The sequence below is a fragment of the Hemibagrus wyckioides genome, linkage group LG14, assembly GCF_019097595.1.
Source record: "Hemibagrus wyckioides isolate EC202008001 linkage group LG14, SWU_Hwy_1.0, whole genome shotgun sequence".
NCBI classification, from domain to species: Eukaryota; Metazoa; Chordata; class Actinopteri; order Siluriformes; family Bagridae; genus Hemibagrus; species Hemibagrus wyckioides.
In genome coordinates, this window is record NC_080723.1 from 13,661,109 (window position 1) to 13,688,159 (window position 27,051).

Genomic DNA, 27,051 nt, shown 5'->3' on the forward strand with positions numbered 1-27,051 from the left:
GAAGAAAGATAAAAGAAAAGCAAAAGGGAGACATTATTAATGTTATTAACACTTTATATATGAAAAAGTAGTAGTAACTAAACCTATTAATATGTTTTTGCCTACAGAAACATTTGCTGTAATTAAAATGTCTGTTTAGAATTCTAGAAGTTGTAACTTTTTACAAAAAGACAAATCTTAGTTTGGATTTTAACTGTGTGCTTGAAGCACTAGTTTGTATGCATTTTGTTATGGTGTTTGTGCCTGAGGTCTCTGTTTATAGGAAAACCACTCAGCAGAGAGAGGAAAGGAACTGGCCTTTATTGGAGGCTAATGACCTCTCATGAGCAGACGCACCCTCACCCTGGAGGACCAGGCTAGTGGCTATACCTCTACATACCATCATTCATATCTGTCCAGTCAGTGAGGGCCCCAGTGCTGACTAAGAGGTGACATTTGATAAGGAACTGCATTAACCATATTCTCCAAAGTACCATGGTGACATAAATACATGCTGTTTGTGTTTCTACATCCGTTGTTTGTGTGTAATTAGAGCAATTTGCAGTCTCTGTAAATAGCTTAAATCATAGGGGACTGAAATGATTCTACACTCCATGAGAAGAAACTATTATGTTGAACTTTGATGTTAAAGTTTAATAAAGAAGGAATTTCTTTGTTTATACAGGAAGTATGAGGGTTTTATATTGCAGTAAAACAGTTATAAGAGATTGCTGTGAGGTCAGTATTAAAGCTGACAATGTATTGTCACTGTTTAGTTGTATTAGGTATAACATAAAGTCATCCACAGGCCGCATGATTTTTGGCATAATTATAGCAAGATCTAAGCCTTAATATACTGACAGCCTGATTTAAATAACGATAAACGTCAGGAAATAAAACCCTAGCAGTTCAGTCAGACTTTAACTATGTACCAGTAAATTCAACAGTAGGGATTAAAGTCAGGTATATTGTCCATTATTTTTCGAAGGCTTACAGAAAACACAAATCTTCACATGCAAGCCATAGTTTAAAAAGACTCTCATGGCAGTTTTAAATAACAGAAGTTACAGAATGAGGAAATATGTGTGGGTCTGTGAAATCCTATATAAAAATCTCTTTACTCACTCTTCTAGTTTTGATGTTACAGAATTAACTTCATGTGATGCTGTCTTAGTTCACTACCATTTGCTTGTTTTTTCATTTGTCCTACAACTTGCTCCCAGATCTTTCTAACTACCTTACAATTATTGTTAACTTGTTTTACTCACAGCATTTACAGTAACTCACAAAAGTGAGTACACCCCTCACATTTTTGTAAATATTTTATTATACCTTTTCATGTGACAACACTGAAGAAATGACACTCTGCTACAATGTAAAGTAGTGAGTGTACAGCCTGTATTGCAGTGTAAATTTGCTGTCCCCTCAAAATAACTCAACACACAGCCATTAATGTCTAAACTGTTGGCAACAAAAGTGAGTACACCCCTAAGTGGAAATGTCTAAATTGGGCCCAGTTAGCCACTTACCCTCCCCGGTGTCATGTGACTCGTTAGTGTTACAAGGTCTCAGGTGTGAATGGGGAGCAGATGTGTTAAATTTGGTGTTAGCGCTCTCACACGCTCTCATACTGGTCACTGGAAGTTCAACATGGCACCTCATGGCAAAGAACACGAACATAAAGATGGCCTAGGCTATAAGAAGATTGCTAAGACCCTGAAACTGAGCTGCAGCACGGTGGGCAAGACCATACAGTGGTTTTACAGGACAGGTTCCACTCAGAACAGGCCTCGCCATGGTCGACCAAAGAAGTTGAGTGCACATGCTCAGCATCATATCTGGAGGTCGTCTTTGGGAAATAGACGTATGAGTGCCAGTATTGCTGCGGAGGTTGAAGGGGTGGGGGGTCAGCCTGTCAGTGCTCAGACCATACGCCACACACTGCATCAAATTGGTCTGCATGGCTGTCGCCCCAGAAGGAAGCCTCTACTAAAGATGATGCACAAGAAAGCCCGCATACAGTTTGCTGAAGACAAGCAGACTAAGGACATGGATTATTGGAACCATGTCCTGTGGTCCGATAAGACCAAGATAAACTTGTTTGGTTCAGATGGTGTCAAGCGTGTGTGGCAGCAACCAGGTGAGGAGTACAAAGACAAGTGTGTCTTGCCTACAGTCAAGCATGGTGGTGGGAGTGTCATGGTCTGGGCCTGCATGAGTGCTGCCGGCACTGGGGAGCTACAGTTCATTGAGGGAACCATGAATGCCAACATGTACTGTGACATACTGAAGCAGAGCATGATCCCCTCCCTTCGGAGACTGGGCCACAGGGCAGTATTCCAGCATGATAACGACCCCAAACACACCTCCAAGACTGCCTTGCTAAAGAAGCTGAGGGTAAAGGTGATGGACTGGCCAAGCATGTCTCCAGACCTAAACCCTATTGAGCATCTGTGGGGCATCCTCAAACGGAAGGTGGGGGAGCGCAAGGTCTCTAACATCCACCAGCTCTGTGATATCAACATGGAGGAGTAGAAGAGGACTCCAGGGGCCACCTGTGAAGCTCTGGTGAACTCCATGCAAAGGGAGCTAAGGCAGTGCTGGAAAATAATGGTGGCCACAAAAAATAGTGACACTTTGGGCCCAATTTGGACATTTCCACTTAGGGGTGTACTCACTTTTGTTGCCAACGGTTTAGACATTAATAGCTGTGTGTTGAGTTATTTTGAGGGGACAGCAAATTTACACTGTTATACAGGCTGTACACTCACTAATTTACATTGTAGCAGAGTGTCATTTCTTCAGTGTTGTCACATGAAAAGATATAATAAAATATTACTGATATAATAAAAGATACTGTATATCCCTGTTAGTTCTGTGTCCATGTCCATGTTTAATATGTATTCAACAATTTGAAGATTAGACTGTTACATTCCAGAAATGTTCCTTTAATGCTTAAAAATGTCTGATGTGATAAGGGGTTGCTTACCAAAAACTTTGTGATTGCATATGTTCTCTTCTAATGCATGATTGTTATAGAAAAACCTAGAAAACCTGACAGTTTGAACATATGTAGGAGATCCTAAGTTTTGGTATATTTGTTATCTGGTATATGGTTAACAGATGAATCTAAAGGGAAGAACTACACCAGAAAGTTACCGGGATTTTTTTTTATAAATGCATCACTATAAGGAGATTACTGTGTTTTAATAGATCATTAATAGATAAATATCCCAAAATATGAACCTACTACATGATTGGGGTGGCATCGTTCTGTTGATTTTGTTCTCAGTTCTTGTAAGTTCACTTGCCATATTCTCATCTAATTCTTTATTGTAGAGGTATTTGACTTTTGTTTGTTTGTTTGTTTATGTTTTACAATAATTCTTCTGTAATTTTGAATATGAAACATGAACATTTGAGTGATCATGTCTGCTGAGTTGATGTGACTTTCTTGGAGACTTTCCTGCAGATATGTACAGTATGTGGGGTTATATAAGCAGTCAAAATGGGTCATTCTGACCCGCAGCAATGATAGTAGAACAGGATGGAACAGGAAGTGTTTTGTATGCTGTGAAACTGTTAAAAGAAATGCTGCAAACACAGCAGTGGTTTATATTCTCAGAGTAATCTGAATATGAAAAGGAGACCACAACAACTAACAGATCTCATTTCTGATTCTCTTAGAAACCACCAGTAGATGAAACTAAAACATTTCTACACCCCAGTTACTGAATTCCACTGTAAGTCCTGGTGTAAAACCCTTGTAAGTAGAACCAGAAGATTACATGTGATTACATGTGATTTTTCACTAATAGTGAAATTAAAAATTAATATCAGGAATATCAGTGTTAAAATGATCCATGTTGTTTTAGCGCATCCAGATGAGTGGAAGATCATCCAGATGAGTAGAAAATCAGGAATAAGAAAGCTTTGATGGCTTGGATAAATATGGTGGTACACTGCCCTGTTGTTCTTAAAATTGAACCTGTGCTCTGATCATAAGGGTGTTCTTTAGTCATTCTTGAATTTCTGATATGGACAAATGACAAGTAAAATTGCAGTTGACCACATGACTTTATTGAAATATCAGATGACATAGTGATGACATCCAGAAAAACACAACACTAAAACAGGTCATCTTCTGGGGGTCTTTCAAAAGAAGGGTTTTTTCTTTCTACATGCATATGGCCTAACTTCCTTTTTAGCTGTTAGAAAGCCACATACACTGCTTGCGGTAAAACGAGAGAGTGAGTGAGAGAAAGAGAGAGAGAGAGAGCATTGTGGCGTGAGCTCTGGAGGCCTAGTGAAAAGGCGGAACTAGTGCGCTAGGCCATCAGAAGTGACTGCTGGTGCCCGATGGCCGCTCCACCCAGTAGTGTATATTCAAAATCTGTCTTCCTTTATCTCACAGTATCTTACAGTGTGAGATATCGCACACACTCCTAGAGGGTCTGTGGCGGCGAGTTTTGTTTTTCTGTTCTCATTTGTTTATATATACTTTTATGAAAACATTTTTTTTTTAGCGAACTCGAACTGTCTCGAGCTCGAGGCAGAGCGTCTTCAGAAAGAGGTGAGCTCGCGCGAGCAAACTTTTAACAGGACATATGAGGCTCCCCCGCTCAGCTGGACTCAAACAGGGATCATGACACGGCTTTCGTTAAGAATATTTCTTCATGCGACTCTCTTGAGCCTGTGTCAAGTTCAGGTAGGTATCTGTTTTTAATAACGTTGACGATAAAAGTTTGATCGTGTAGGACTAGTGAACGATGTAATGACGGTTCAAACCTAAAGCCATGCACCTGTTCCATCAGGTACAGCGCTGGATTAGTATGAACTCCATCAGTGTTTGTGGAAAAGTTAAACGTTATCAGACTTGCGAAGGGGCTTGGAAAAGTAGGCGAATCACTATTGTTTATGAACTAGACTTGATAAAACTGTCAAATGTAAATCTTTTGATCCTTTAGTAGGTGAATATTTTGATCCTGAGTATATTTTTGGGATGTTGTATCGTTTTTCCTTTTCTTGGTACATCCAGTGACCTTTAAAAATGACACAAAATACAAAATACAAGTTTCTTGCATGATATTACAACACTTTGTAGCACATCATCTGAATGCTTACACTAAAACCTTTAATGGAAAGAAACAGAAGACAATGTACGTGCGGGACACCAAAGAGTTCTATTACCAGCATGTTACCAGTTTGTGCTAGTTCTTACCAAAAAGACATTTTTAACATTCTTCATTTAACCCATGGCTAAGGTTGAAAGTAAAATTGTCTACAGTAGTAGGCTAGGCGAGAGTTTTCACGTGAAGTTCCTCATATTTTGTAGTTCATGTAAATGCAACGGCTTAAGAGCCCTTATACACTTGTCCTCTAGCTGAAAGCTGACTCTGAATGTTTATTGGTCTTTGCTATGTATAGAATTGATAAAACATTAGTTTCTGGGCTTGTAAAGTGTGTTGTGAAATGTCTGTGTCATTATAGGCCACTACTGAAACTTATTTAAATGCACTTAGAAATAGGGGAACTGAAACATTTTAATTCCGTGATTGTTTTCTGACTCCTGACCTTGCAAATGAGTGTATGATCATTTCCCAGTAATATCACATTGTGTTACACAGACCTTCCTGTTAAATTATATTTTCTAAATCTAAACAGATCTTTTGGTTGTTTAGTCTTCACGGAGTAAAGACTACTTGTAGCAAGAGTGCACATAAAACTGTTTTCTTTGGACAACAGGAAATGCTTTGAGATAAAATCACTTGATTCTAAAGAAGCTAAAATTGTGATAAGTGAGGTCTTTGATTTTAGTGGGAAACGGAAAAAGTTTCGTGGATCTGTGTGCATGTGGTTAGTATGTGGCACCAGGATTTTTTGCAGCAAGGCCTGATGGAGTAACCTATAAGTAATCATTGGATAAATTTATGCCAATATTTTCAAAAGGATTTTATGTCCTACACTGAACAAGAATGTAATAAGAATGTAATAAGAGTTTGGAATAAGGCCTCTCTCCTGATGTTCATCAACAGAGAATTGAACTAAGATACAGAAGTATATAGATTTTCACATTTTTGTTTGTCTTTAAAGTAACAGTGGTCATTACTATGTCAGAAGTAAATATGAAAACAAAGTAGTTATCAGTAAAAAGCAGTAGTTATCAGTAAAAAGCAGTGGTTATCAGTAAAAAGCAGTGGTTGTTTCAGCTTTAAGTTCTGGGCTGGTGATCTGAAGAGTTCAAATGTCAGGATACTTATCTCTAAACGCTTCAGCTCTGTGGCTTCTTTGAATTTTGTCTTCATTGTGAGTTACTTTACATAAAGGGGTACAGAAACGTGCTCAACTGTAAAGTACACTTCAGCTTTATTTTAAATTACAATACTTAGGTCAAGGTGGCATTACTTAATTCATAGCAGTATTCAGGAAGAATGAACAGCAAAACTCTGTCAGTTTAGGAGAAACAAGTCCCCTTCACTACACCTCCCTGAACAGGTGATTTGGGGTCACTGGAGTTTGTGTTAAAAATCTCACATCTTCATTTCTTTCCTGTTATTCTTCTCCTGCATTATTGTTTGGCTCTTTGCTGAATAGAGATGCATGCACTGTGACTTGTAAGTTAATAGACTTAGTATGTCAAAGTGTAAAAAGGCATTTGGTGGTATCAACTGCAAAACTGCAAGCATTCTCGCCTTTGTTGTCCCTTAATGGGTGACAGGTGAAAGACAAATGTCATTATGCTTTTTGTAATTGCTTTGTGAATATTCACGGAATCCTGCTTTATGTGTAAACTATATATAATGAAAACACTTCTACTAATATTGCCCATTGCAACAAAATCATAATGTGTTATATTGATTTATTTATATTTATGTTTACATTTACATTTTACATTACAATCATTTACATGAGACAAATCTCTGATTTTTGAATATTGAGCTATCATCCTCATGAGCATATAACATTTTTAGGTTTGTATTAGAAGATACTTCAAAGTAATTTTTGATGTAAAAACGGCCATATATTTTGTTATATAACTATTTGTGTCATATAACTATTTGTGTAAGAAAAATAATTATTAAAAGGTATAAAGTAATATAGAATAGTATACAATTGTAATTCCAAAAGATCACTTTACGTGATACAGCTACTTTTGTTAAATTGCTCTTAACAAAAGGATAACACCTCAGCTTCAATCTTAAGAAGATACTAATAGTGCAATGTTAGAAACAGGAGTCAGTGCTGATACATAAATAAACATGTTTGAAAATAACTAATACTATAAAGTGTTGCCTTGCAAATGACAGGCATGCCAGTCTACCTCACACCTAGAATTTAGGATAGGCTGACTAGGATGACTGAAAGAAAATTATGGCCTGTTTTTCTTGCTTATTCTTTTTCTGTTATTTCTAATATGTGTGATAAGTACCGGTTTGGGTGTTACTCAAAACGGATGGTCTAAAATCTGTCTTTGAAATGTCCCCTGGGCATTTTTGTTTTTCATGGCAAGTATTATCTGAGCACCTACAAGAACCCTGTGGATTCAACACATCAGTGGTATGGCCTGGCCTTCTGGATTAGCTGAATTCAGATATTAGGACCTAATGGAACATGAAGGAAGACCATCCAGAATGAAGACCATCCTTGTATCAGTCTTGTCATTTTCATAATAGCGTTTCCCTGGCATAACAGCTACTCAGTAAGCCATGTGGGCATTTGAAGTCAGACAGAATGTTGCACTGCTTTGCATAAAACCCTGCGAAAGGTTTAACATGGAATCCAACGTCATCAATGTAGGGAAATGTGTGCTTATAATTATATCTTTATATCAACATGCATTCTCAGAACTGTACCTATTAGGAGAAAGAGTCTTTGTATTATTATTTTTACACTTAACACTTTAACACTTAATCAAAGTGCAAGGCTGGGGTCAGGGAAGAGGTTTATCACTGGCATATCAACAATCAGGGTCCAGATAGGTACATTATGTGATGAGGAAAGAACAAGGAAATAAAGTACTCAGTACCATAGCTCAGCATTGCAGATTTACATATGCATGACTACTCAAGGAACAGAGCAGAAGCATGGCACCTAAAAAGAGAGGTGAAACAGGGAACAGACAAGGCTAAGTACAGACATGAGTTTACAAGATGCAAAAGGAACAAACGTAAAAGATCAAGAGAAAAAATATGAAACGATTTAGAAACCTGATTTGGAATGTTTTTGTAATGCTAAAACTATGCTTTAATGTGCTTTCTTCATTTGCATGATTATCTGATGGTATATCATTCCCACAGGGTTGTACTGATGAGTTTTCCATTTGTAGCATGGAAATTTTCCTGTCAGAACAGTAGAACAGCTGATGTGGTTAAAAACAACCTTAATTTCTAGTGTTGACCATGCATTACAGGTCATTGTTTTGCATCTGCATCTGGATTTGCATTAAAGAAGATATTCAGCTACAGTACAGTGCCCTCAGTGCCAACACATTTCATGTAGCTGCTTGAAAGTCAGTTCTCTATTCAACTAATGTCTGTTTGACTAATAGAAGAACTAGTAACAATGCTGTTTACGGTAATATGGGGAACCCTATGAGTTGGGCATACTTATTTACTTCTCTTTATGTGAAAGTAACCATAGCCATAGACCGAATCAAAATTACATTTTAGAATTAATGCATATGGTTATGCATTTATTTTAAAGGCTGTAATATGAAACATGTTACATTACTGTGCTAGCAGATTAAAATGAATTAATATTGGAAAAGACAAAGCTTGAACAGAAAAGTAATGAGCAAAAAAGATGTGCAAAAAAATCTCAAAACACCACCACTACCCGCAAAAAAAGTAGTAGTACAGTGGATTCATTTAGCTATGCCTTCATGGTTTTGTTGAGATTGCATTTACTTCCTCATTGTTTGGGGTCCCAAAAAAGTTTTTCTGAAAACATGTGAGCAGAGGACCATTGAACTCTGACACCCCAAACATAATGGTTCAAGACAGACATTCAGCTTCAAAAGTTGTAGAGTTAATGAAAATTTATAATTAAAAACATGAGGTTAATTAAAGAAATCATACAATAAAAGGTGATATATATATACTTAATTTTAAAACAGCTCATTTATTCTAAGAAATGAAAATGTAAAAACAAATCTGTTAAAACGTAACCTTTCCCTCAGGCAATGGAAATCATAGGAATTCTAATGAATAAGAACATAACTGAAGGTGGCGTGGTGGCTTAGTGGGTAGCAGGTTTGCCTCACACCTCCAGTCTCCTGGATTTGAATCTCGCTCCTGCTTACTGTGTGTGTGGAGTTTGCATGTTCGCCCTGTCCTTGGTGGGTTTCCTCCCACAGTCCAAAGAACTGTTGCGCTGATTGGAGTCTTTAAATTGTCCATAGTGTGTGATTGAATGAGTGTGTGTGTGTGCTTTGCGATGGGTTGGCACTCTGTCCAGGGTGTATCCTGCCTTGATGCCCGATGACGCCTGAGATAGGCACAGGCTCCCCATGACCTGAGAATAGATTGGATAAGCGGTACAGACACTGAAATGAAAAAAACATAACTGAAACTTGTTTCCTATTTTATTTTACTTTTGTAAGTACACCAGAGTGTCTAGGAACTCAATTGGTTACTCAAATGCACTTCCTGTTTCATAAATATGAAGTGACAGAGTTAGTTCCTTTATCAATATAAGGTTACTTAAATGAAATGCGGTGAAGTTATGGCCTTCCTAAATCCTGCAATGTCAATAAAATTACCTACACATTAACTTCACTAAAGAATCTCATACCACTGTTACAGCAATAAATAAAAACTTGACTAGAATTGAAATGAGCCTGCCTAGAAGAGGGTGTAAGTGTATTTTCCCCTAACATGCAGCGGGAAATTAGGACGGTTATAGAGGTGAAAATTTCTCCGAAAATCATAGTTGGGGATCATCAGAATATGGTAGCATTTTGGGGTCACTTAGTCTCCATGCAACAAATTATTTGGAAAGTATGCACATTTTTTAAAAAAGTTTTTGACAACTTACACGCAAGGTGGGTTTGGCATGAAAAGACAGAGAGTTATACAACAAAGAACCTAATCCCCACTGTTCAATTTATTTGTGGATTTGTGATGATGTTGGTCTACTTGTTAGGAATGATGGATATTTAAGATATACAAGGGGATTTTAAATGTAAATCTTGCCTCCTCTGTCAAGAAGCTACAACTGGGCCATGGTTGGCTGTTCCAGAAAGGAAATGATCCCTTACCAGGATTAATCCACTGATAAGGCCATTCCAATCCCCTGACTTAATTCTTATTGAAAGAAGAAGAATCCAATATTATCACCACACATACATTATAGCAGAATACTTTTCTTCACATACTGTACCTCAACAAAGGGGCAGTTATGATACAGCATCCCTGGAGAAGAGAGGATCCAGGGCCTAGCTCAAGGGGCCCAACAGTGGCAGCTTGGCAGTGCTGGGGCTTGAACCCTGACCTACTGATCAACAACCCAGAGCATTAACTACTTGACTACTTAACTACTTGAGTCACCTCTATCTCCTTTTATGTTGACAAAAGTAGCTTATCTAAAGTACTATTTTAATAGTACTGTAAAGTACTATTTTATTGTACACTATTTGACCAAAGATTTGTGGACGCCTGTTCATCACACCTATATGTTCTTCTTTAACATCCCTATTCAGTTAAGGATATGCAACGTATGGATATGTATTCAAGGAACTGTAAATATTTTTTAATTTGGACCGGCTAAGCAATTCTAAGTAAGGTGATATCACTGTCAGTTTCCCTTTTATATTTGAGCTAACACTATGCTGTATTGTATACAGGTTTGACAGGTTCAGTATGTGCACTGCAATGTGGGAGTGTTACATGTTACTGAGAGCGAACAAAAGCAGTGGAGTAGATTCCTCCAGGAAGCTGTTTGATTATCCATAAACAAAGTGGAACAGAATGGCATGCCTTTGTTTTACCTGTATTGACATCTTCCAGGAAGTTGGAACAAAATTTCAGCTACACAGTAATGGGAAGTTTCGGGAGTATGTGTCAGAGTCCTTGGTTGGAGCTTGTTCCCTGTTTGAAATGTGCAACTGTTAGAGAGTGTTTAGCTATTATTGACAAAATTTTAAGGAATTATATGATGTTCCCTTTCTCTTCTCTATGGTTGACAATAATTGGCCACACTACACAGAAATTGTAGTGTAGGAAGGGCAGATGCATTTGTGTATGCCAAACCATCCTGTTATTGACTGAATAATGGGATAGACAGTTTGACAATTTGACTATTCATTACATTCACTTTACTAACAATGTAGTACATTCCCAGGGATTTTTTTTGTTGTTGGATGTTTTAAAGCTTTTAAAGCAACAGTGTGTTATCAGTTAGTATTGCTGCCTGTCAGCTCCAGGGTCAAAAGGTGAATTGGCTTTTCTTAACTGTAACTTTTTAGGTTAAATCTAAAACTGAAGAGTCCTTTGGTTGTTCCACTAGGCAGTCCTTATTTTGTGTTTCCTTAAAGAAACCCGAAACCGCTGCATTGTCAAAGCTGCTACGAACGCTTATGTATTTAAAGACGCCTTGAGGAACCTTTAAACGTTAACGATGACATGAGAACTAGTTAGCAGGTGCCACAATTCCACAGCACATAGATTCTCACCAGGCAGAAGACCAGCATTCGCAAAACAATGAAAGCATTTAAAATCTTGTCCAGGCCAAGTTTTATATATGGTATAACAAAGATTATGATTTGTCCTTTTGTACATGACAAAATCCAATGACTGACAGTTTTAGTGATAAATAAGGAAATTGGCTTGAAACACAGTAAGATCATTTATAGAGACATTTGCATTGATGCGCAGTGGTGAACACATACCAGGAATTGAGGAAGTGGCTGTTCATTCACTTGGGTAATGTGTTATGCATTAACAATCCCAAATACAAAATCCTACCCATGTTGTAATAAGTTAGAGGCTATATGAATAAAAAGATAGAGAAGAAAGCATTGCTAGTCAATAATTTATATAGAAAATGAATGCGTTATATTTTGAGCTTAAATGCCTGGGGATGCTGTACATTTTTAATATAAAACTTCTAAGGAGTGCTAACTCCTTTGGAAAACAATGGTTTTGAAATTATTGGCACCCTAGAGAAAATAACAGCACTGATAAGCTTAGAGAACAGCCTAAAGACTGCCTAGAAACAGATCTTGGACCATCCTTATATGCTTAACTTAGAAAGCTCCTTTAAATTTTTGGGTTCAAGACTGAAATCACCATTGCAAAGCATTGAATTGTGTTCATGCCTGCAATTCTGTATTCATTTAGATGTATATTTAATGCTATTATCAAATAGAAAAGCTAATTTTCTGGCAGTTAAGTAACTCAATACTTAAGATGTGTTGACAGACAAATGTTTGTCTCAAGTTTGTAAATATTGACAGTTATGCTAGCTAATGAATTTATTTGTCCACCCCCACTTTTCTGTTAAAAGGGAAGCTGAGTTAAAACATAAAGGGAAAGATTCTGTTTAAAACATTTTGTAGAACATGTCGTAATAATGGAATCAGCAGTGTTATAAAAAATGCTGATGATCAGTATTAGTTTGTCACATCAGTTGCCCATCACCCATGCCGTAAAATATAGGTGACACCATGACAGCAAAAATTGTTTCATACTGTAACTACTCTATTTAAACTTCCTTATTGACAAGTGTGTGTGTGTCTGTTTGCGGGAGAGGAAACAAAAAGTGAGGAACATTGCAGAATTTTCTTAGAACAAGAAAACAGTTAGACAATAATGAAAAATCCAACATTTATTCTGCAGATATAAACTGCTATAAACTTCATCTACGTACTGCTAATTCTAAAATCATACTGCTCTGGTGAGATGCAAAGATGAGTGAGATTAGTCTGTCTGAGAAATTAGATCCAGTCTGCCAGCTATTTATAAACCAGCCCTCAAGGTCAATAATGAAATAGACAATGTGCACATTTTTCTAACATTATACTATTTCTAAAATTAGATGGGACATGAATGCAATACCAAATTACTGATAAGGTACCATATTCCTAACCACTAAGTAAAGTGTTTTAGTGTTCAAATAATACACTCTTTGTTGGTATTTTTTTTTCCCCCTAAATATGCAAATTATGTTAGCTAATCTGTCATGCAATCGGTCAGGCTAATAAAACTTCAGAAGACCACATTGGGTTCCACTCCTGTTAGCCAAGCCCAGGAATCTGAGGCTATAATAGGGACAGGCTCACGCAACATGGACAACTGAGGATTGGGGAAAAAAAACAAAACACGCTGCCAACCTGTCCAGTTTTGGTGAATATGTGCCAGTGTAGTCTTAGATTCCTGTTTTTAGCCGACAGGAGTGAAACGTGAAGTGGCTTTCTGCTGTTGAAGGTCATCCATCTAAAGGATTTCAATGTCATGTTGTGTTGTGATGCTTTTTGCTAATCATTTTTGTAAAGAAATGTTATTTGAGATATTGTAGCCTTCCTGTTAGCTAGAACCAGTCTGACCTTTCTCCTCTCACACCCCATCAAAAAGCTGTTTCCACACACAGAAATACAGATTACTGGGTGTTTTTAGTTTTTCGTTAATAATGTTACTCTAATGGGCAACTATGAATGAAAAAAATGTAATACAACATGCTATTTCTATTTAGAAGATATTGTATCAGCCTAAAAACAACTACAAAACTTGAAACCTCCTCAAAGATAAAACATTATATCGCAAAATGGTGTCACTCACACCATCACAAGCAAGAAGTGTGAGCATTAGCACACATACACATATAGTTCATTTAGCACTGCGGGTGTGCTTTCTTGCTTCACTGTGTAGTGTGTAACATGTCTTAATATAATTACTTTGCATAGGCGCCTTGTGAAAGAGTTTAAAGATGGTTTAGAATTTTATTTGATAAAGAAATGTACTTTTATCATGTATTTTGAACAGGTCATTGAACTATGTTTAGTTTAGTCATAGTTTAGTTTTCATAATGGAACAAACCATTATCATCAGTACAAGGAACATTGTGATTTTAAACCTTGTGAATTGATAAAAATCTACTAAGTAGCTGACTCAAAGTTCTGTGAGCACCAGTCCAGGGAACTAAATCTAAGCCTGCAGAACAACAACACAGGCATAGCATTATCAAAACAGAATATCCAGAATATCTAGTATAAGCTGAAATGTTATAACCCTGTAACCTTTCCTGCATTCACTGGCTTTTGATACATGCTATGATTTGCTAGATATTTGGGGTTATTTTGAACGACACACATAAATGTATAAAATAATTAAATGACATAAATGTATAAAATAATTCAATTAAAGACAATCAGATAACTTAAGAGACACACATAAGACACATTGGACCCTGAATGTAGTTTGGCAAAACATAAATTGAGATTTTATTATCTCTTCATTAAATTTATTTATCCACCCATTTAATGTGTTAATTTTATTTTTAAAGCCAGTGTTGAAATTTGAGCCTGGGTAGAAAAGTGTAAACACTAGATGCCCTTTCTGCTGTCCTATCTCTTTCTCAGAGTTAAAATTCTCAGAGGTGTGAAAGGGGTTTTTTAAGAAATGTCTTTGGTGACATCACCACGTACTTAATATTACATTGTTAAAAGTCTGTAAGTAGAGATTGTTGTAACAATTGTAGGCATATGCAGTAGTCCTTATGAAAATGCTATACATAGCTCAACATTATATCAGCATGTTCTGTGACCTTCATAAAGAATAGAGTATTGAGTTCGAGACAGGGCAGAGCAGTGGAAAAGGGTCAGGAGGGTCAGCAGCAACGCAAGGCTCTTTGAGAACAGTCGTTGTGGGAAGTGGCAATTGTGGTATTAGTATGATGCTCTTCCTGCTCCCTGTATGCCAAGGCAATGCTACACACCCATTGTGTAGAGTCTGGACTAAATCTAATATTCAGTAAATAATCTTTACACTGATTGTTCTACTGAAAAAAGACTAACTGAACTGATTGTGGTAGGGGAATTTGTTAATATTTACCAGTCTAGTAAATAGACCGCTCATTGAGTGACATTGTTGGCATGTTTGTAAAAGGCCTTTCAATTCAATTTCCTATTAATGATTAAAGACATATAATAGACCTCTGTTGTTTGTAACAATGAAGCTGTTGTAGTTAGCACTAAAGATTCATCATGATTTCATACATTATCTCTTAAGCTTTTTTATGTAGTATTAGTAGCGTGTAACTGAAGAGTGCCTGAGCAGCAATGAAATTGGCCACAGAATACTCTTTAGAAACACTGTAATGTGATCACAGAGCTTTTTCTCTTTTTCTTTTTACCATATCAACATTTTTGTCTGTGTGAAAGACACTTCAGGGCACCATTTTTTGGTTTAATATTGCTGAAAACAACTTGTTAGTCTCAACCAACCCATCCACTGTGACTGGTCCTTGTTAAAAACCATAAAATAAAAGATCATGTCTATACCAGCTTCACCAAAGTACATGTTAATGTTGATCATCAGCATCCAGTTGAAATATAATTTAAGTTGATTGGACTTGTTGGACATTTTTAATTACAGAATCGTAGGTTTGGTTTAATGGCTCTAGTTACAGATGCTGAGGGTTTTATATTTTAATTATGTGAAACCTAGGGGTTTTTTTTTTTGTTTGAACTCTGTTGGTGTTTTTGATGTCAGAAATAAATCAGCTGTGGTGAAGGCAGAATGGCAGAAAAGCGTATAGCATGCAAATTCGGCCAGTTTCGACCTTATTTTGGTCGGGATGGGGGCCTCTGAAAACCACCTCTTAGAGCAGATGCAGGCACAGAATGCCTTTTCTTACACCCTGGTATAAAATTGTGAAATGGTTTTTCTCTGTTAAAGATGGCATGAAGCAGATCGTATAAAGCCAAGAGTCTGTAATTCTCCCACAACGCAGTGCCTTATTTAAAAGAACACATTGCAAAGTTCTTTCAAATTATTAAAGATGTGAAGATGTGATATATAAATAGCAAATGTGCATTTACACATTTAAAACCACAAACTCTAATGTCTTGTTTGTCATGTCTTTGGCATCTTTCTTTTACACCCCTGCATCTCCACATTAGTCTGTTATATGTATCGGAAGTCTTGGTGCTGTTATACTACCACTACATTAACATAAAATACACTATATTGCCAAAAGTATTCGCTCACCTGCCTTGACTCGCATATGAACTTAAGTGACATCCCATTCCTAATCCATAGGGTTCAATATAACATCGGTCCACCCTTTGCAGCTATAACAGCTTCAACTCTTCTGGGAAGGCTGTCCACGAGGTTTAGGAGTGTGTTTATGGGAATTTTTGACCATTCTTCCAGAAGCGCATTTGTGAGGTCACACACTGATGTTGGACGAGAAGGCCTGGCTCCCAGTCTCCGCTCTAATTCATCCCAAAGGTGATCGGGTTGAGGTCAGGACTCTGTGCAGGCCAGTCAAGTTCATCCACACCAGACTCTGTCATCCATGTCTTTATGGACCTTGCTTTGTGCACTGGTGCACAGTCATGTTGGAAGAGGAAGGGGCCAGCTCCAAACTGTTCCCACAAAGTTGGGAGCATGGAATTGTCCAAAATGTCTTGCTATGCTGAAGCATTCAGAGTTCCTTTCACTGGAACAAAGGGGCCAAGCCCAGCTCCTGAAAAACAACCCCACACCATAATCCCCCCTCCACCAAACTTTACACTTGGCACAATGCAGTCAGACAAGTACCGTTCTCCTGGCAACCGCCAAACCCAGACTCGTCCATCAGATTGCCAGATGGAGAAGCGCGATTCGTCACTCCAGAGAACGCGTCTCCACTGCTCTAGAGTCCAGTGGCGGCGTGCTTTACACCACTGTATCCGACGCTTTGCATTGCACTTGGTGATGTATGGCTTGGATGCAGCTGCTCGGCCATGGAAACCCATTCCATGAAGCTCTCTGCGCTCTGTTCTTGAGCTAATCTGAAGGCCACATGAAGTTTGGAGGTCTGTAGCGATTGACTCTGCAGAAAGTTGGCGACCTCTTCACACTATGCGCCTCAGCATCCGCTGACCCCGCTCCGTCAGTTTACGTGGCCTACCACTTCGTGGCTGAGTTGCTGTCGTTCCCAAACACTTCCACGTTCTTATAATACAGCTGACAGTTGACTGTGGAATATTTAGGAGCGAGGAAATTTCACGACTGGATTTGTTGCACAGGTGGCATCCTATCACAGTTCCACGCTGGAATTCACTGAGCTCCTGAGAGCGACCCATCCTTTCACAAATGTTTGTAAAAACAGTCTGCATGCCTAGGTGCTTGATTTTATACACCTGTGGCCATGGAAGTGATTGGAACACCTGATTCTGATTATTTGGATGGGTGAGCGAATACTTTTGGCAATATAGTGTATAATGAAAGTACTGAAAACAGAATTGTTTTACTTTATGTCAGCTAACTGGTTATTTCTACCACTAAGACTTTATATAAAATGTATAAATGATAATCCAAATCTTATTACAAACACATCATTGTGCCACAGTGCACACACTAGGGTTTTGATTTGTTTGCAGACCCTCACCTAACCACACCTCTTAATAATCTTTTTATTCAAACTTAGCTCTTTTGTTCAGTTCGTGCTGCTCTTCAGCAATATGCTTATGAAAATACCAAACGTATACCAAAAAATGTAATTCTGATAAAGGGTGTGTCACAATCATAAAAAATAGAGATGTCTGAGTGTTAAGGCTGTTCCCAGTTGTTTTCCTACACCTAGACACATATTCAGCTTGGTGGTTTGTATTCAATTCAAATAGAAAGGAAGTTAAATACTGCTCTGTATAAGTTGGTGTCTAACCTGCAGTTTACATGTTACCAGCTGATGTAAATATTGAGATATAAAGTTGAAACTAATTTTTACTTTTCTTTTTTTTTTAATCTTTACTGCCATTTGATTACAATAACATTATGGCGAGCTTTTTATTTATCTGTCATCTCTCTCTTTCAGAGCTCAGACGTGGCTGGTCCAAGTAAGTAATTTAAAATGGTTAACCTTTCATTTTCTTCATATACAGTAGGATTTTATATAAGAGGAGGAAGTTATATGTTGAGGTTTCCTTTCATGTCAAGCCAGGAAACCTAGTGCTGTCAGGCCAGTAAGATCAGTTTTGCAGTGTGAGACAGAGCTGTAGCTTTCATTCATTGGGGAATCTTTGATTAGAAAGTAACTAAGTAGAGGATATGATTGGACCCTGTGGAATGTGAAGGAAGCAGATAACATACCTGGAGGAGAAAATATTAGTCATATTTAAAGCATTTTCCTGCTCCTTGGTTCTCACGCGTCAGCTGCAGCCTCAGGAAGTTCAGCAGTGCCATCTACTGGCACAAAACAATCACATGAAATGAACGTTGTCATGCATATGCTTGTGCTGGAAAATGTTTATTAATATACTTCATTTGCATCTGACATTTCACAAGTGCAAAATTACACTGTGACTGGTCGGTGCAAGAAGATACACTTGTTTTTGTGTTGCTTCAATATCTGAGAATTTGGTCCTATTTAAACCTATTTAATCAAATGTATTTTTTTATTATATGAATATAATATGCAGACCCATTTTTCTTTTCTTTTCTTTTGTTCTTCTTTTTTTTTTTTTTTTTTTTTTAAATTTTTTACATTTTTCTTACTGAAATATCACACAGGTATTCAGACCCCTTATAGATAGATAGATAGATAGATAGATAGATAGATAGATAGATAGATAGATACGGAAGGAAATTCCATTATTACCACAATGTTTACTACAAAGCATCACTGGGTTAAATATATAAGTTTGGCTTATTGGATTATGATGACACCACCAGCTATTAGTCTAATAATAGTCTAATAGCCTGTTCAGTTTTCTAATTTTTAAAAAAAAAATTTAATACACCCAAATGATGTCCTAAGATATGTGGTCCTCCATGACTGCTCTAAAGTAGCTGAGGTGCAGTCCTTTGTTTCAAGACTTGGGAGTGTTAAAGTGAGATTCCTCTCATGCTAAACTAAACATAAACATATAATAAATAAGGACATGTGTGACACATTTGACACAATATACTATTACTTTAACCCAGTATTTTAAAACATAAACAATTGTCTTATGGAATGGAGACTTTTCTGCAAAAAAAACCCATTGAAGTCATTCTCATTCCCACATTTAAAGCATGACCTAATAAAGATCTTGAACAGTGGGACATCATTTCATCTGTAAACACTTGCAGAGAAATGCTATTCATTAATACAACCCATTTTCTGTACTTCTATTTAGGGTCCTTGAACCAAAATGACCAAAATGCAAACCAAACCAAATGTAGACCAAACTTTTCTGTAGACCATTTTTAGCAAAGTTTTCTTTAGCACAGGACAGATCCTGTGTCATACCTTTTGTTTGCTTTGTGTAATTAGTACTGCCACAAACTGGTCTACTCTATTTCTAGAGCTATGATATGTATATCATATTTTTTTTTAAAAAGAAATTGGGATCAATTGTTTTCTCTCTGTATTTCTCTTTATTTCTGTATGTAAAATGCAGAACAGTCATATTGTTCAAACAATTTTTGTTAAATGATATCATTTGTTAACCTGGATAATTAACTGTGTGTGTGTGTGTGTGTGTGTGTGTGTGTGTGTGTCCAGATGTCAGCAGTCTCAGTGTCTCTAACAAAACTCCATCATCTGTGTATCTAACCTGGAATGAGCCAAATGGGAGCAGCTCCTTATTTACAGTAAACTGGACTGATGGCAGTGTGAATAACAGCAGTAACACTTCAAACACGTCTTACAATGTCACTGGTCTGACTGCTGGAGTGAAATACACATTCACTGTTACTGCAGTAGCTACAGATAACCAAACTACAGGAGCACCAGCTCAAATCTCAGCATTCACAAGTAAGACTTGTTTTGCAGATGTTATTCTACAATTGCTCTAATATGTGAAATGATAAATTGCCAGATAGTATGTTATTGGAATCTACTATATATGAGCATTGCTGATTTAAACACTAGTTAAAAAAAGTTTGTGTGTAACTGAAAGGCTTTCTGTTGTGGCCTTCAGTAGCCACAGCTGAATGGTTTGTTCTTATTACAGATAAAGTAGCAAAGTTTGTTGTATTGGGTTTGTAATCGTGGCCTATTTATATTGAAGTGGACTGACAAAAATATTGTATATCCATTAACCTGGGCTGTAAGAAATTGAAGAAGTATTCTTTAGCTGTGTTTGCATTTTGAACCAAAATGGATGTGGACATCTTACTGTGTCAGCAAATTTAGCAAGTAACACCCTATTGCACAGCACAATAATTTATTACCATAGCAAAAATACATTTTATTCTTTATTGGCACAAAATAGAGCCTATTATTCCTATGTGATGCAATTTAAATTAATAATAGTTGGGCAATTTTATCTTTATCTCAAAACACATTTTATTACAATTATCTTTTTTATCTATGTTTATTTGTTTTAGATTTTTTATGTGCTTGCTTATATATGATTTTTTTTTTTATATACATACATTCATGCAGAATGCATTGTCCAAGAATACATCCCTAAAACAAGAATCACCCAAGAATAACACTTGGGTGATTGCTTTGACTGAAAAAGAAGTTCTTGCTCTGGCTTGACCTAAAAGATATATTCAACAAATTGATCAGGAGCTCAAGCTGTGTTATTTGCAGTCTTTGCTGCATTTTGCAGTTTTTGCTGAGTATTACACAATTTCACTTTAGTTACAGTCAGGCACAATTACACTGTAGTTAGTATTAAATCTGTTCCAAGACCATGCCAGTGTAGGCTTGTTGGCTTGTACTGTATATCATGATGGCTTGTACAAAATACAGAATATTGCAAAGACTTAATTGCAAAATAACTTATTAGTCATCAACAAATTAATAATGTAACGTGTAATACAGTCGCAAGATGGATTTCACCAACATCTAAAAACAAATGTACAATGTACACTGCAGTTCATCTGATAAGTGAAAACAAATTATTAATTTAATCACTATCACTATTATGATATCACTGTATTACCTTTATATTTTGAAAATATTTTCTATATTGATCACATTGATGCAATAGCTATTTAGGTGACTTAGGACCCATAGGACCCACATATGACCCACAAACCTGCTGTTTAGTTGTAGCTGTTTCCTGTACAGCAGGGGTGTCCAATCTTATCCGCAAAGGGCCGGTGTGGGTGCAGGTTTTCATTCCAACCGAGCAGAAGCCATACCTGAGTCTACTGAAAGCCAAGATCAGTTGATTAGCCAGGAGTAGCTTGTGCTTGGTTGGAATGAAAACCTGCACCCACACCGGCCCTTTCTGGAGAAGATTGGACACCCCTGCTTTACAGGGATGATATGATTGCTTGAGAGTGCCATATATTGTTAGCAAACTTCTCCTCACAGAAGACGATATCACACACGAAAAAATCGACACAAGCATAATTGACATGCGATTCTATTTCCTGACAAATCCCACAATATTCACATATCTCATAGTTACTTCTGAGTTATGTATACTGCTGTGAGCAATTCTGTTATTTACCTCACTTCAACTCCAAATAAAGCCCTTAATGAATAATATGCAAACCAACCACTTTATCATGATCACTTGTCAGCCTGTCATTCATGCAGTTATCTAATCAGTCAGTCATGTGGCAGGCAGCACAATGCATAAAACCATGCAGATACTGACCTAAAACCTTATAATGTTTAGAGCAACCATCAGAATGAAGAAAATGTGTGATCTCTATGACCTTTATCAAGAGTCAAGTCAAGACATGGCATTGATGTTGGTACCAGATGGGCTGGATTGAAGTATTTAAGAAACTGCTGATCTCCTGGGATTTTCCCATGTCAGTCTCTAGAGTTTTCACAAAATGATACATACAACAGTAAACAATCAGTGAACAACAATTTTTTGGGTGAGAACACATTGTTGGAAAGAGTGGTCAGAGAATAAATGGCCAGATAGGTTCCAGCTGTAAGGAAGAATATAGTAACCCAAATAATCACCCTTTACACCTGTGGTGAGAAGAAAATCATCTCTGCATGCACAAAACATCGACCTTAAGATGGATGGGCTACGAAAGCAGAAGACCACATTGGTTCAACTCCAGTCAGAGTCTATTCTCCTCTCATCAGCAACAGCCGATTCAGACAGAGGGCTCATGGGATTTTTTGTTTTTATAATTCTGTGTGACTGTTCTAGAGACTGTTGTGTGTGAAAATCCCAGGAGGTCAGAACTAACAAAAACCAGGAGTCATGCCATAGTTAAAATCACAGGGGTCACACTTTTTTCTATTTTCCTTTAATGTTTGAACATTAATTAAAGTAACTCTTTTACTTTAATTAATTAAAGTAAAGTATTAATTAAAGTAACTCTTTTTTCTTTATATGTCTGTACATAGGTATGTGAATGTATGCTTTTTAGGTTGTCACACTGTTTTAGCAGTTATTGATCAGAAATTCTAATCTCTCTCTCTGTATGTGTGTGTCTGTGTATGCGTGTATATGTTTGTGTGATTCACAGACCCAGAAGTTGTCAGCAGTCTCAATGTTTCTAGTAAAACTCCATCATCTGTGTATCTAACCTGGAATAAGCCAAATGGGAACAGCTCCTTCTTTACAGTAAACTGGACTGGGGGCAGTGTGAATAAAAGTAGTAACACTTCAGACACGTCTTACAATGTCACTGGTCTGACTGCTGGAGTGAAATACACATTCACTGTTACTGCAGTAGCTGCAGATAACCAAACTACAGGAGCACCAGCTCAAACCTCAGCATTCACAAGTAAGTCCTATACTTTATATTAAGTTATAAAATAATTTTAATAATAGAGGTGAATAATTACAGATAGTATTTTTTAACACAATCACTGTATGTGCAATCATTCCAAATGAAGATAGCAGTTATAAAGGTGGTTTGTTATAAGATCTTTTTCCTCCTTCGTCATCCTCCTCACTGAGCATTAAAACAATTCTGGTCTAAATGTGTGAAACCTTTTAAACTTACACTGATTGTGCTTAAAGGTATTTTTATCCATTTGCATTTGTTGTATAGCCATTGTTTATTATTTAGTATTTACTATAATTTGGAAAATAGTTTTCTGAGAATAATTTTGTAGAAGAAGAAGATAATAGTTTCACCAATATGAATTATTGTTTAATACCTACTTTATGCAATCATTATGCCCATTCTCTTGAAATCTGTCGTTAATTACAAAATATTTGTTTTGATCTTGTTGGCATATCAAGCTGTGTGTGTGTGTGTGTGTGTGTGTGTCTATGATTGACAGACCCGAATGTTGTCACCAGTCTCAATTTCTCAAGCAAAAACTCATCATCTGTGTCTTTAACCTGGAATGAGCCAAATGGGAACAGGTCCTTCTTTAGAATATGTTGGAATTATGGCAGTGGGAATATGAGCAGTGACAATTCAAGCAATCCATCTTACACTGTCACTGGTCTGACTGCTGGAGTGAGCTACACATTCACTGTCACTGCAGTTGCTGCAGATGGAAACACTGCAGGAGAATCAACTCAGATCTCAGCTTTCACAAGTAAACCCTGTATTTCATCATGTACTTCAGAATTTTAAACACCTGAATTTAAATGCATTTCTTACAAAACAATGTTTTAAAATGTTTTACTTAGATGTGAAAAATACACTTGTGTGTGTGTGCGTGTGTGTGTGTGTGTGTGTCTTTGATTTACAGAGCCAAATTCTGTCACCAAACTCAATGTCTCTAGTAAAACTCCATCATCTGTGTCTCTAACCTGGAATATGCCAAATGGGAGCAGCTCCTTCTTTACAGTAAACTGGACTGATGGCAGTGTGAATAAAAGCAGTAACACTTCAGACACGTCTTACACTGTCACTGGTCTGACTGCTGGAGTGAACTACACATTCACTGTTACTGCAGTAGCTACAGATAACCAAACTACAGGAGCACCAACTCAAATCTCAGCATTCACAAGTAAGAATTATGCTGCAGATAAAATAATGGTATTATGCAACTGGAATAATAATTGAAACATGAATCAAATCTCAGAATTTATATTCAATATATTGTTTTGTAGACTGAAAAATATATGTTTTTAAATAATTACCAGTATTGCATTGTTCTCAGTAACCCTTATTTCAATACACCTGACAGTGGTAACACATGAGTCAGGTAGGGACCACTATTCCATATTTAATAACTAATGCAACATCATCAAGCCACCAAACTTTAACAAAATATGCTCTGCATTCACACAGGTGTTTTGGGCATCTTATTGAAATAGTCCACAATTCAATTTCTCAGGTATTAACCTACCTTGGTTGTGCAGAGATGTTTCTCCACCATAAAAGCTTCTTCTTAAGTAGATGCACAGTTTTGTTGCCTTCAAACAGCACATTTGCCCAGTTTCAAACAAAAAAGAGGCATGGTGCACATGCTGGATGTTGGAGTATGTGTTAGTTATGTAAACTCCAATTTGCTCTTGCTTTACCAAACTTTTTTAAAGATTCAACCTGATCATTTAAAGCACATGTTAGTTAAACCAGTAGGAGTGTTTCATGTGTGTCTAGCCTGCTTTCTGAAGGGGGAACTGCACCCTGTTGTACCTCAAACTATTAGGCTTAATGGCTTCTGCTCTGGTTGCAGTCCCATTTGATCACTAACTTTAATACTGTGCATTTTGCTCTCTCTCTCTCTCTCTCTCTCTCTCTCTCTCTCTCTCTGTGTGATACACAGATCCAGATGTTGTCACCGGTCTCACTGTCTCTAACAAAACTTCATCATCTGTGTCTCTAACCTGGAATAAGCCAAATGGGAGCAGCTCCTTTACAGTAAACTGGACTGGTGACAGTGTGAATATCAGCAGTAACACTTCAGACACATCTTACACTGTCACTGGTCTGACTGCTGGAGTGAAATACACATTCACTGTTACTGCAGTAGCTGCAGATAACCAAACTACAGGAGCACCAGCTCAAACCTCAGCATTTACAAGTAAGTCCTAAACTGATGACATTTTTGCATTAAGAATAAATAGATATATAGTCATTATTGGCAATGGGCTTGTGTGAAATTAATATTACTCTGCTCCTGATCCTGCATCTCAACCATTTCCTGTTTAAGGAGTATATGGGCATAATATTATAATTTGTACAGTTGATAATGTGGCAATTGGGAAAACTTATCTGAATGGTGGATTTTCAGTGATTCTCTAGTTGTATGCAGTAAACAGTAAAAAAAAAACTACATTTATTTGCCCACAGAAAGTACATTAGATTATAATTCTTTAAATAATTGGTTGTCTAATATCCACATGGGTGAGATTTTCACTTTTGATGCTGCTTCAAGTATTGAGCATGAGAGGGCAGGAGGGTGCTTGTTAAATAAGAAAGCCTATTTAATCACTTTTTAATAGATAATACAATTATTATTGTGACTAATTATCACATTTGTGTGTGTGTGTCTATGATATACAGAGCCAAATTCTGTCAGCAGTCTCACTGTCTCTAACAAAACTCCATCATCTGTGTGTCTAACCTGGAATAAGCCAAATGGGAGCAGCTCCTTTACAGTAAACTGGACTGATGGCAGTGTGAATAACAGCAGTAACACTTCAGACACGTCTTACAATGTCACTGGTCTGACTGCTGGAGTGAAATACACATTCACTGTTACTGCAGTAGCTGCAGATAACCAAACTACAGGAGCACCAGCTCAAACCTCAGCATTCACAAGTAAGTCCTAAACTGCTTTTAAATAAAGACAGCCATACACATTAGACTGATTGGATTGAATTTTAGATTAATTTTGATTAAACATCTAAACCTGCTTAAAATACAATACTGTTCAAAATGAGTAATACAGTTCTTCTGTGTAATTATATTTCTGTGTCTCTGTATATGTAGTAATGTTTGAGTATTTATCAAATAGAGCTTTAATAATTCAGAATTTTAAACACTTGGATTTAAATGCATTACTAAAAACAATGTTTTAAGATGTTTAGATGTGAATAAATAAAACGTGTGCATGTGTGTGTATGTTTGTCTATGATTTACAGAGCCAAATTCTGTCACCAGTCTGAATGTTTCTAATAAAACTCCATCATCTGTGTCTCTAACCTGGAATAAGCCAAATGGGAACAGCTCCTTATTTACAGTAAACTGGACTGATGGCAGTGTGAATAAGAGCAGTAACACTTCAGACATGTCTTACACTGTCACTGGTCTGACTGCTGGAGTGAAATACACATTCACTGTTACTGCAGTAGCTGCAGATAACCAAACTACAGGAGCACCAACTCAAATCTCAGAATTCACAAGTAAGTCCTGAACTGCTATTAAATAAAGACAGCCATACACATTAGACTGATTGGATTGAATTTTAAATACATTTCGACTAAACATCTGAACCTGCTTAAAATACAGTTTCTCTCTGTGGTATTATATCTGTCTGTGTTTCAGTATATGTAGACGTGAGTAAGGTTTTTGTAGTTATCAACTAGAGCTTTATTTATTCAGAATTTTAAACAACTGGATTTAAACAATGTTTTAATATGTTTTATTTAGATATGAATAAATAACACATTTGTGTGTGTGTGTGTGTGTCTATGATTTACAGAGCCAAATTCTGTCACCAATCTCAATGTTTCTAGTAAAACTCGGACATCTGTGTCTCTAACCTGGAATAAGCCAAATGGGAGCAGCTCCTTCTTTACAGTAAACTGGACTGATGGCAGTGTGAATAACAGCAATAACACTTCAAACATGTCTTACACTGTCACTGGTCTGACTGCTGGAGTGAAATACACATTCACTGTTACTGCAGTAGCTGCAGATAACCAAACTACAGGAGCACCAGCTCAAATCTCAGAATTCACAAGTAAGTAACTGCAGGCAGGTAACTGAATTTTCTTGTTGATGGAAGTCAAATTTGCTACATAGCACCAGCTTATTAGTATTTGTTTTGGGTGTAAACCAGTTTTTAAACATATAAGTATAAAACTAATAGAATATC

The 27,051-nt window shown here is 37.0% G+C and overlaps 1 protein-coding gene across 1 annotated transcript in view; it reads left to right on the plus strand.

Moving 5' to 3' along the window:
* Positions 1 to 27,051, plus strand: part of ptprjb.1 (protein tyrosine phosphatase receptor type Jb, tandem duplicate 1) — an 89,623-nt gene that overhangs the window by 35,756 nt on the left and 26,816 nt on the right. The window contains exons 9-15 of the mRNA XM_058408749.1: positions 22,566 to 22,826; positions 23,332 to 23,595; positions 23,752 to 24,012; positions 24,775 to 25,032; positions 25,515 to 25,772; positions 26,096 to 26,356; positions 26,656 to 26,916. Coding sequence (XP_058264732.1) covers positions 22,566 to 22,826; positions 23,332 to 23,595; positions 23,752 to 24,012; positions 24,775 to 25,032; positions 25,515 to 25,772; positions 26,096 to 26,356; positions 26,656 to 26,916 — 1,824 coding nt within the window. The remainder of the gene's footprint in view (positions 1 to 22,565; positions 22,827 to 23,331; positions 23,596 to 23,751; positions 24,013 to 24,774; positions 25,033 to 25,514; positions 25,773 to 26,095; positions 26,357 to 26,655; positions 26,917 to 27,051) is intronic.